General features: G+C 44.1%; 1 protein-coding gene across 1 annotated transcript; it reads left to right on the forward strand.

The window, feature by feature from the left end:
• Window positions 1-3,540: 3,540 nt before the first annotated feature.
• LOC149982816 (uncharacterized) lies at window positions 3,541-10,834 on the forward strand. Its single transcript, XM_090239413.1, has 9 exons — window positions 3,541-3,558; window positions 5,071-5,175; window positions 5,330-5,396; window positions 5,607-5,760; window positions 6,039-6,075; window positions 6,183-6,493; window positions 7,269-10,281; window positions 10,470-10,551; window positions 10,716-10,834. Exons 1-9 carry the CDS (start codon window positions 3,541-3,543, stop codon window positions 10,832-10,834), a joined length of 3,906 nt encoding a protein of 1,301 aa, XP_090095539.1.
• Window positions 10,835-11,790: the final 956 nt, after the last annotated feature.

Consider the following 11,790-nt stretch of genomic DNA (forward strand, 5'->3'; position numbering starts at 1 on the left):
TTTTTTGACAAGCTGAGATATGGAGGGAGAAACCTCTCCAACTGGAGCTAGAAACAGAGAGAGAAATGCAGTATAGTAACATTGAAAAATAGCAGTGCTATGAGTTTGGTAGGCATACCTATGTTTCTAACACACACCTAAACAAAACTACAATCTATAGCAGAGCTCTAAAACATCCTTACCTATGCAATGTGCATCAGTAGAGGGAATTTCAGTCTGTTCCTGGACTGAATGGCAGTCCTTTTTGTTTCCTCTCTTGGAACGCTAACAGAAGAAAGGTCAAGAAAATGGTACAGAGAATAAATAAATAAATGGAACACTTCTGAATCCAAGGCAACAATTTAGTGATGAATAAAACATATTTATTTATTATCATAGCCACATCAATAACATCAGCACCTAACTGGAACCAAAAACAAATACTAACTCCCAACTCCCTGCTATACCTTGAAGTTGATCCTGAGTTTGGTCATTGAAAAGCAAAGGAAGCTCCTTCTTGCTTTCTGCTCAGCCCCCCTCTCTGTCTCAGCCTGGTCTGATGGGTTTGTTGCAGCAGAAGCTGGTCTTGACGCCTCCTTGCATCCTTGTACCAGCTGCTGGGTCAAGGACTTTACCAGGACTCTGTCAAATGCAGGGTCCTGGGAGGAAATAGCTGCTTGCAGGGTGTTATAAGAGCCAAACTCCTCCATGAGGTTTTGATGTACACCTCTGAACACCCTATAGATGTTCAGGTTCTGGGAATATGCCTGTGTCCTGGAGAATCTGGATGCAGCACAGAACTCAGACAGGACTTGTCTGATGAGTTGCTGAGATGTTTCTGTCAGATCTGCTGCCTGTTGGTACCAAAGAGGTTCCCTTGCTGGTGAAAGACGGAGTGGAGGATCAAAAAGAGCCTTTAGCACTCGGTGGTCGGCTGCTGTCAGTCATTGGACTGTTAAGATTTCTGGGCATTGTAGAATACATTTAGGGCATAATGCGCAGACAGGGGTATGGTGGGGTGCGGGTACAGCGGAGGTAAGCCCAGGCACTGGGTTATGATAAGAGAGGTTGTATCTCTGGACATGCTGGTTGTAATGGGTGTGGTCACCTCATGTGTGTGAGGTGGTACAAAGGAGGTATCAGAGGTATGAAGAGTGGAACTAGGGGCTCCATTGTAAACCAAAACAATGATAACTAACCTGAACAACAGTATACAAGGCATATTGACATTTGAGAGAGACATACAGCGAGGCATAAAGTAATCGCAGGTGTTGATTGGGAGAGCTTGCTAAAACAACAGGTGAGACAACAACAGCTAATCAGCTAACACAACAACAGCAGGTAAAATGGTGATGACTAGGCAGAGAGGGTCGGATTAACTACACACAGAGCCTGAGTTTGCGGCTGGGGCCGACAGATAAAAAAATAAATAAACAGAATGGAGTACCGTGATTAATGGACAGTCCAGCAGACAACAGCTATGTAGCCAAGTGATCATAGTGTCCAGAGGGCAGCAGTAGATGGAATAGGGACGCTGCCACTACGCTAGCACGCGGGCGACACAGCGTTTAAAGTTAGTAGCCCTCCGACAGAGGCCGGTTGAAAGGCACAGCGGATGGAGTATTCGTTGGCAGACCAGTCGTGGTGGTGTGGCGGGGGGCCGTGTCGACAGAGAATCCAAGCCAGATGGCGAAAGAGGTATTGTAGAATTTAGTTTGCTAGCCGGGAGATGCGCCTGGCTCACGGCTAACTGGTGCTAGCTTCGTTGCAGTGGCGTTAGCCACTATAGCCAATCGGTAGCAGCGGTGAACCGGTGCCAAGGTCCAGAGTTTACAGCAAGGATCCGGTGGAGTATTGGGCTCTAGCCGTGTATGAGTGGGGTTTGGGTGAACAGCTGAGTAGGCCGGGAGGTGGGCCTCAGGGATAGCTTCGGTACTGGATGCCACGGTGAGTGCAAGCTAGCTGTGAGCTAGTTAGCTACAAGCTGTGAGGTAGCTGTGAAGATCAGAAGTAGTGGTCCAGGGATTACGGCAGGAATCCGGCGTTGTTGTGGAGAGACAGTCCGATACTAGTAGACTGGCGAGTATTATCCAGGCTAAGAACAGGGCTGGTATCTGTGCAGAAGGTAAAAGCAGCTAGCAGTGGTTAACAATGACTAAATAGCTTGTAGCTAATTAGCTGGTTAGCTTCTGGAGGTTCTTGAATGTGTTCTAAAATTTTAAAAATTAAAATAATAATAAATAATATAGAATTGAATTAAAAATCGAAAAGAGATTGAAAATAAAGTTGAAATATATATATATATATACAAAAAATACGAAAAGGACACGAACCCAATGCTGATAACACAATACCCCCTTGCGGTGCATCAAATAATTGCATCGCTCTTACAGCTATTCTGTTCCTTTGAACAAAGAGTGTTACCCCTTTACTATTAAAGTGTATTGCTCTGTGGGGGAGTAATCTGTTTATGACTGATAATAGGACGTAACACAGGGATGAGGAAAAAACAATAATTTGGATCCTACAACATTGCTGTTGTACCTAAATAATTCCACAAGAGGGCGACATAAACATTTCATAAAACCAATTAACCTCTACTGCCTTCAGTCCATGACGTCCCCGACTAACTAAAAGTCTGCGTCTGCAAAAATGCTCGTTTATCATAACTCGACATGAAAGTAGCTAAGCCAAAACAGTCAATGACATGCTTTTCGAGATATAAAAGTAGCTATGGTGGAAGAATAGGTAAGTGAAATATAGGGAAAGGTAGAACATGTTTTACAGTAAGTTTAAAGTTGTTATCAACAATTTAGCTCTGATAGGCCTTTGGCAATCCAAGCTTTTGGGTTCGTACTCAAGGCTACTTGGTTTAGGCCTGGCTATAGCCTAGGGATACAGTCCAATAATATCTCCCTTCTCCTGAAGTGTACACACTCATTCGCTTCTTCCTACAAATCTAAAATCATTGGATTGGTGGAGGCATGGGCTAGAGAGGAATATGCTACCAAATAGCACATTATTCCCTAATGTAGGCCTACTTATAAGGAATGCACTATAAGGAATAGATCAATCAACTGGCTCACTAAATAGGGTACCGAAATAAATCCACAAGAGGTCGACACGAAATTAGACTAGGTTTATTTCTGTTTTGACCTGCTGAGTGGCAGTGCTTAGTGAACAGATTTCCATGTGGGCCTAGCTGTATCGAAAACGGTTGATGGGGAAATTGTGTAATCTGATCAATATATTTCCCCCCCAATATTAATGAAGGTCTAACATTCCATGACGTGGTATGTAGTTCTTAATTCGTCAGTGGCTGCAATATTGTCCTCAGTAAACTCAACATGAGTGAAAACAACACAGACAAGGACAAGTTTTTCGAGATATAAAAAATACTGTATGCAATTATGGATGAAGAAAGGGTAGGTTAAATGACACAAAATATTTGGGAATGTAACTAAGGAAAACGTCATTTAACAGTTACAGAACTGCTACAGTAGCCTATCAGAACAGCTGCAGTATCAGAGGCGCAGAGCCTTAATTAACGGGCTACACATAATGGCTGACGACAGCCAGGTAAGGTTCATTTTAGCCTACGTTTAACGAGCTTTACAGTTGTCCTAATTCCATCTTGTTCTAATGGCAAGTCTGCCTTAAGTGCAGAAACTATGGTTGATATTAGAAAATAAGTGTGATTGGAAGTTTAGGCAAGTCATTCCAATTGGGGAATTGTTGTGGGATGTTAGCATAACATATTGCGCGTGTAGCATTCGTGCCATGGAGGATTGTGCAGGCCGGCAGGTTGCTACAGGATCCTAGTATCATGTATGTTATAGGGATCCTTTTTCACCTGAACTGCTCATTGGCTGTCCATAATGAGCCCAGCGAGCAGGATGTGTAGCTGGGCTCTGCAATAATTAGCTCCCAGAGCAATTACAAATAACTATTCTTGTTTTAAAAGCGTCATTACAACTTGCAACATGACGGTCAGTCACCTCTAAGCAGGACTCAGTAGAAACGCTATGTGTTGGATTTGTCCATGTCTCGCTAAATTAACCTAGCTACCATAACAGCCGTGGAGAATTTACACTACAGTTTTAAGGGATCTCTCTGAAGGTTTTAGATGATACAGTGGTGCTTCGTCCTCTGGATGAAGAACCATACATCTCGGCTTGGCTTCATTGCATTATTATTTGGGAAACGTTGACATGCCATTTGTGTTGGCGGATGGATGAAAATAATGTGATTATAGTATCGTTATACATAGGCTAGCAGGAAAATCCGCATGAGATATCCATAGAACTGAGCCCTGCTCCGTTTCAGCACCATGGCACGGTCCCCTGACGCCAAGAAACGTGTCAGCTCTATGCAGCAGACAGCTCCACAGTGCTGAAATAGTTCAAACCCCCTTGAACATCTTTGATTTGAAATTATTCTGCAAGTGGTTATAATTTATTGCACATCCTAGTTCTGCAGCTTTGCAACCTCAGAATTATAGCTAATGGATGGCAGCGAGTTACGTTTTTGTGCATGGTGATGCATGATAAACCATAAATTAAACGCAAAAACGTGCACTTATAGACATATTTTCGTTTGGCAGAACTTTGACAAGCTTTGATTTGTTTTCTAATTACATTGACAATTCATATAGACATTAGACTTAAGCCTAATTGTGACATCATGTGTGTATGACATCTTTGGAGAATGCTCTGGCTTCAGCCAATCGGAATCGAGTATTCAACAATGCTTTGGCATAATTCAAGGACGTTCATATTCACTTCAGTTGTTTGCCGATGGTTCACTGACGTTTTTTCAAAGGAGGTATTAGTATTTCCTCTAAACAGCCTACAACAATAAGCTACACATCATGTCAGATGACAGCAAGGTATGGTTCATTTAGCCTATTTTGAGTTTAGAGGAGAAATTACTAACAATATAGTAGGTCACTAACACAGCAATAGGTCTCACTGGTTTGATCAATGGACTGAAATCTGACCACTATTGCCGTTTTGTTTAAAATAAGAGCGAATAAGTTGTTTCATAAAGTCACAAACTAGGACTGATATTGACCTCTCATTTATCCACCAGAGCGTGAAATGGGAGGATCCCCCGGATGACCAAAATAAGGTTGTGGAGAATATGAAGGATGAAACAGAGACACATGAGACCAACAAGAACAGGACAGGAGGCAAGGTAAGAAATATGCTGTCCTCTACACATGTTCTGCCTACTTAGGTACAGATCTAGGATTAGTTTACTGTCACTAAATCCTAGCCTTAAAGCATTAGGAGGAGACGCTACACTGACCTTAGATCTGCTATGAGACCTATAATCTGTTGTCATGTAGGCTAAACGTAAGACCGGTGGCTGTGCCAAGAAGACTTCCGTGGATGAGGACAGCAGCATTGGTGAAGGTCTGAGATTACTTCATGTTGGGTGCAGGTTGTGTTCAAATTCATCAGCACTAATCTGAGAAGATAGTATCTATATAGGTGAAAGCAATATAGTGGAGGCACGCAGAGAGATGTGCTTTTACCTGTCCAGTGCAATCAAATCACTAAAGGTGAAGGAAATTAGGGATCAAGTTCAGATTCAACTTTAGATTTCTCTTTGCGGTTTCCCAGAGTCTTCTCAGACACCCGGGTGTGGTTTCCGGGAAAGGGGATCTATCATTGAGCAGCTGGAGAAGGAGGCTCAGAGGACTCTAATGCCTTCTCTCAAGATTGAGACATGCTGTGCCCCAATCCTCCTCTCCTTCCTGAGGAGTCTAACTGATGAGCAAGTCCCATGTCTTTTTCCAACCTCACATACAACAACTCTTAATTTATAGTCATAGTGCCCCTTCTAACCACAAAGGGTATTTCAAACACTACACCTAACATCACTGTAACCACACCCCTAACTCTTCCTGTAAATCAAGAACAAAATGTCTCATGTACTTGCTAATAGCTTAATTAAATACACTTTTATTTTCCCTGACATGGCTATCTAGTGACTCCACTAACTCAACACCAGTGTGCAGGTAAAATATGTTTCCTTTCTTTTCTTTTCTCTAGCCAATGGAGGGTGATTCAGCATGGCATGAAAAATAACGTAAGTCTCTCCACATAAGGTTCTGGTCAAAAGTTGTGCCCTATATATGGAATGGTGTCATGGAATTACTTGATTGACAAAAACATTCCTCTGTTTGTTGGCCATAGCTCACATTCGAGCAGCTCTCCACGCTGTGTCTGAAGATTGTTAAAGTCGTGACCCAGACAGCCCTCCGCATTCTCCTACCAGCGCTAGCTCGTATCATGGGGGTGAACCTGAGGAGTGGGGCAACCTCCCCAGAATCCCAGTGCTCTCTGACAGGGTCTGAGGATTCCTTAGGCAGTCTGGATGAGAGAGAGAAAAGGCTGCTGATCAGTGAGATGAACTACTGGACTAAGGAGAGGAGGAGGAATGGCAGTGCAGGGTTCCGCCAAAAATCCACTCGCAGAACCTCATCACCATGCTGTTCGCCTAAGAGGTATGTTCACAGCAATATTTCAACTTAATAATTGCAAGACCTGACCCATACTTATCATAAATTATTAACTTGGAATTCACACCTTGTAGTTTTAAGTTCTGGTCAGAAATGTTGCCACTGAGGGGGTGGGTCCAGGTGAAAGTCATTTTTAACTGGGTAAGCCATAAAGTCATCTATGAATAAATAGATCAGCCTTTCAGAATTAATCATATTCTGATGTCATACAAACATAAAAATCAGGCAAAAAATCATGTCAGTTGGCTTTAGGCTTCTAGAACTACGGTGGTATGAGAAGTATCCATCATTGCTCTAATTTGGTTTTCAGGCTCACTAATGACCCAGATTAGATACAGTTGGTGTAACAGGTTTCTTCTGTTGAAGGAGAGGCGGACCAAAACGCAGCGTGGTTATTTTGATACGTCTTTAATAAAGATGAAAATAGAACAATATACAAAAACAAGAACCGTGAAACCGAAAACAGCCCTATCTGGTGTAACAAACACAAAGACATGAACAATACCCACAAACCCCAACACCAAACAGGCTACCTAAATATGGTTCCCAATCAGAGACAATGACTAACACCTGCCTCTGATTGAGAACGATATCAGGCCAAACACAGAAACAGACAAACTAGACACACAACATAGAATGCCCACTCAGATCACACCCTGACCAAACAAAACATAGGAACATACAAAGCAAACTATGGTCAGGGTGTGACAGTTGGTCACATTTGCATGGCATAAGTGGTGATTGTGTGTTTATCTTCAAGGTCCCAGACCTCATTTCAGAGCTTGCCTGCAACTAGAGAGGCTCCACTCATGGAGGAGCCTCTGAAGGCTCTTTTTGGGGTAACGGAAGAGAGCCTCCTGATATCCCTGGTTGAGGGTCACTCCAACCCCACATCCTCCGAGTTGAGCTGTGCTATCGTGGGGGAGGTGGTACACCAGCTTAACTCTGGCCTCTCAGTGGCCATTCAGGCCAGCCCGGGGAGTTGCCCCCCTATGGACAGTCAGGACATAGCAGCAGGCAAGGAGGTCATTCGGGTAGCCTCGGTGCAGATCCTGGCCGAGCTACAGAGCCAAACGTCTGAGCCAGAGTGGTTAGGGTTTATCGAGCCCCTCATGGACCCTGTGACCGATGATGTGCTGGATGCCATTGTCGGCACAATGGACAAAATGGCACAGGACTTCAACATCCTATTGGATCTGGCCAAGAAGATGACAATCTTGGGGTCTAAATTTCTGACCAATCTTCAATGTGACCTTGATGTTGAGTGTCCATCTGGGAAAGAAGGGACCACTCACTTTCTCAAAGAGACTGGATCCTCTACCAGTGTGGTGGCCAGAAAGCTTCAGACCCTCTCTAGCCCCGACTTTCAGTCTAAAGCCCTGAAGGCGGTGAGCACCATCCTTACAAGGAAAGTCAGCAGCTCTTCTGGCATGGCTCCTTCCTCTAGGCCTTCTAGTGCTGCTCCTAGCCTTACTGAAGCCCCCCTGAATACCAGCTGCACAGCCCTGACATCTGTAACCTCCACTGCCACAGTGATTGTTAAGGCATTTGTGGGAGGCATGGAGACGATAGCATCATTTGAAGGCACATGTGAAGCCGTTGATTGGCCAGTTCCTGTAAATGACCACAAAACAGGATCTTCACAGATGATAACCTTCTCTCTAGCACGCACACTCTACGGCCGTATACGAGCAAAGCTGAGGGACCTTTTAACTCTATCCACTCGAGAAGAAGGTGTGGCTAAGGATGCTTCTCTTCAGGAGTCTTCAGACACCCTGGAAAAGGCAACTGTTTCAACTGTTGAGGTCCAGTTACCCAGCACCGAACTTAGTAGAGTTCCCAGAGAGAGCCAACCAATACCAGCTCTCTGTCGCTCCAATCTGGATACCAGTACTCAAGAAGTTCTTAGCAGTGTTTTTTCCATCTACAAGTCAGAGTTATCAAAAGTGGAGAGTAAATCCTTGGCCGTTGTCAGTTCATCTGATGAGTCCCTAGAGGCTTGTTGGTTTGTTGATGGTGTCCTATCAAAGCTCGATGACTATACTATTTCCCAGTCACCCTCACCCAATGAAGACTTGAGCGTGAGTACTCAATATTCTCAACTGAGCTCAGAAGAGAGTGTCAGAAACACAGAGTCCTCTACTAGTCTGATTCAGAGCATTAAGAAGCTCTCTAGCAATGACTTCCAGACTCAGGCAGAAGAGGCAGTGAGTAAAGTGCTGATGAGATCCAGTCATTCCTTTATCACACAGATCAGCCATACTGGTCTTCAGAAAAGTCTGCAGGCTGGCTTATCATCTAGCTCACCATCAGAGATCCATGTCCTTTCAGAATCCATGTCCTCCATGTCCTCTGAGAATACAGCCTCTGGATTAGTGGAAACCTTTGTCAAAGGAATGGCGACTATTTTCCAGAAAAATGAGTCCACTGACACTGTGCTACTGGAAAGAAGTGGGAGAGTTTCGCAGTGCTCCCACGGGGGCTCCCAAATGGATGATACTGAATTGAGTGTTAAAATATCAGAGGAGAAGCTTTGGTCAACAGCTAAGACCATCTGCGTCAGTATGAAGAACACACTTAAGGATTTCTTCACAGGGCTGAAGCCATCCGGATCCGAAAGGACAGAAAATGCTTCTTCCAAAGAGACCCTTGGGGAAATCCTGGTTGCTATCCAGAGTGAAATCTCAAACTTAGGGCGAATGAAGGATTCCAGGGAGCTCCTTCAGATCAATGATATGGTAGGAACTATGCTGAAGGAGGTTGAGAAAAGTGAGGATGACAGTGAACAAGTCTGCCAAGACATCCCTAGAACCTGTTCATCTTTGTCCACTTCTTTAAATGGTCGTAGTTCCTTGTCCAGCTCTTCAAAGGGTCCTAGGTCAGAGTGTGAGTTAGAGATCAACCTCCCTGGCACTCCCATCCCTGACGAAGTGCCTTTTGATCTGACCTGCCCCATCGTCAGGAGCTCCTGCATCGACACCAGGGTCTCTAAAATGCCAGATATTTCTTCAAGTGACATAAAGACAAAGATGATGGCACACATAGATGAACCCCTGCATCGTAACAGTCCAATGACTGACAGCAGTCGACCACCGAGTGCTAAAGCCTCTTTTCGATCCTCCACCCCGTCTTTCACCAGCAAGGGAACCTCTTTGGTACCAAAGGGAAATGGGATTGACATTGAAGAGAAGGAGGTGTGCATCCCCAGCAGCTCTGGCCATCTGAGGGAGCTCTTAATCCCCCCGGATATCAGCAGTGCCACTGCATTCCCACTGCAGTACTTGATGGACTCCAGCAAAGATGATGGCATCTGTTTTGTCACCATACTGGTGATAAGGTTGCTATCGGAGATCAGACCCTCAGCCCTAGATGGACCCTCCCAACAGGCAGCAGATCTGACAGAAACAGCTCAGCAACTCATCAGACAAGTCCTGTCTGAGTTCTGTGCTGCATCCAGATTCTCCAGGACAAAGGCATATTCCCAGAACCTGAACATCCAAAGGGTGTTCAGAGGTGTACATAAAAACCTCATGGAGGAGTTTGGCTCTTATAACACCCTGCAAGCAGCTATTTCCTCCCAGGACCCTGCATTTGACAGAGTCCTGGTAAAGTCCTTGACCCAGCAGCTGGTACAGGGATGCAAGGAGGCGTCAAGACCAGCTTCTGCTGCAACAAACCCATCAGACCAGGCTGAGACAGAGAGGGGGGCTGAGCAGAAAGCAAGAAGGAGCTTCCTTTGCTTTTCAATGACCAAACTCAGGATCAACTTCAAGGTATAGCATGGAGTTAGCATTTGTTTTTTGTTCCAGATTGGTGCTGATGTTATTGATGTGGCTATGATAAGACAAATACATGAAATAAATATATGTTTTATTCATCACTAAATTGTTGCCTTGGATTCAGAAGTGTTCCATTTATTTATTTATTCTCTGTACCATTTTCTTGACCTTTCTTCTGTTAGCGTTCCAAGAGAGGAAACAAAAAGGACTGCCATTCGGTCCAGGAACAGACTGAGATTCCCTCTACTGATGGACATTGCATAGGTAAGGATTTTAGAGCTCTGCTATAGATTGTAGTTTTGTTTAGGTGTGTGTTAGAAACATAGGTATGCCTACCAAACTCATAGCACTGTTATTTTTCAATGTTACTATACTGCATCTCTCTCTCTCTCTCTCTCTTACCCCATCCATTTCTCTTGTGTTTCTAGCTCCTGTTGGAGAGGTTTCTCCCTCCATATCTCAGCCTGTCAAAAAACGATCCTTGATTGTCAGGGTCTTTTCAGCAATGATGAAGCCATTCAGGCGCTTCACCAAGAAGAACCTGTAACCTGCTAGGCTGCAGACTCTTGACAAGAGGAATTTCTGCATGTCTACCCTTTCAAAGTCTATTTGATCAAATAAATTCAAATTATTTTACAAGAATTTCAAGTGTTTTGGAAGATTGGTAAAACTGAAGCAGCTTTTCTCAGAGAAATGCACTAGTTCCCCCTTGGTTACACATTTATTGTGCAGTTTTTGAGTTGGCAGGACTTGGGGCAGCAGGTAGCCTTGTGGTTAGAGCGTTGGGCCAGTAACTGAAAGGTTGCTAGGTCAGATCCCTGAGCTAACCATGTAAAAATATGACGTTCTGCTCCTGAACAAGGTAGTTAACCCACTGTTCCTAAGCTGTCATTGTAAATAAGAATTTGTTCTGAACTGACTTGTCTAGGAAAATAAATAAAATAACCACAGCTTGACTCTAATACAATAGTTGCTGCATAGACTGTCAGATAACCAGATGTCTAATCATTTAGTTCGATTGGAAAGAGCTTATTAGCAGCAAGGGGAAAACACATAGAGGAGAATTAGCTATCTGCAGCTAGATGTTTTGTATATGTTTTCTATATGTTGAAAATATAAGTTGACAGTGTATGTCAGAGCAAAAACCAAGCCATGAGGTCGAAGGAATTGTCCATAGAGCTCAGAGACATGATTGTGTCAAGACACAGATTTGGTGAAGGGTACCAAAACATTTCTGCAATATTGAAGGTCCCCAAGGACACAGTGGCCTCCATCATTCTTAAACGGAAGAAGTTTGGAACCACAAAGACTCTTCCTAGAGCTGGCCGCCAGGCCAAACTGAGCAATCGGGGGAGAAGGGCAGTGCAGTGGAGCAGCAGTGCAGTGGAGTAGCTTCAACAGCCATAGGCCCAGGGATTTCACATCACATTCCATGATGCAATGCAGAATACGGCTTCACACAGAACAATCACCAAACCCAATAGATAACACTTAGCACAGCAC

Source organism: Oncorhynchus mykiss, chromosome 6, assembly GCF_057628025.1.
Source record: "Oncorhynchus mykiss isolate SJ-2025 chromosome 6, ASM5762802v1, whole genome shotgun sequence".
NCBI classification, from domain to species: domain Eukaryota; kingdom Metazoa; phylum Chordata; class Actinopteri; order Salmoniformes; family Salmonidae; genus Oncorhynchus; species Oncorhynchus mykiss.

What these genes read in the sequence shown, in the direction of transcription:
- LOC149982816 (XM_090239413.1), top strand. An exon ending in AACTCAGGATCAACTTCAAG is followed by an intron (nt 10,282 to 10,469) that starts GTATAGCATGGA and finishes TTCTTCTGTTAG; the next exon opens with CGTTCCAAGAGAGGAAACAA. An exon ending in TACTGATGGACATTGCATAG is followed by an intron (nt 10,552 to 10,715) that starts GTAAGGATTTTA and finishes TTGTGTTTCTAG; the next exon opens with CTCCTGTTGGAGAGGTTTCT.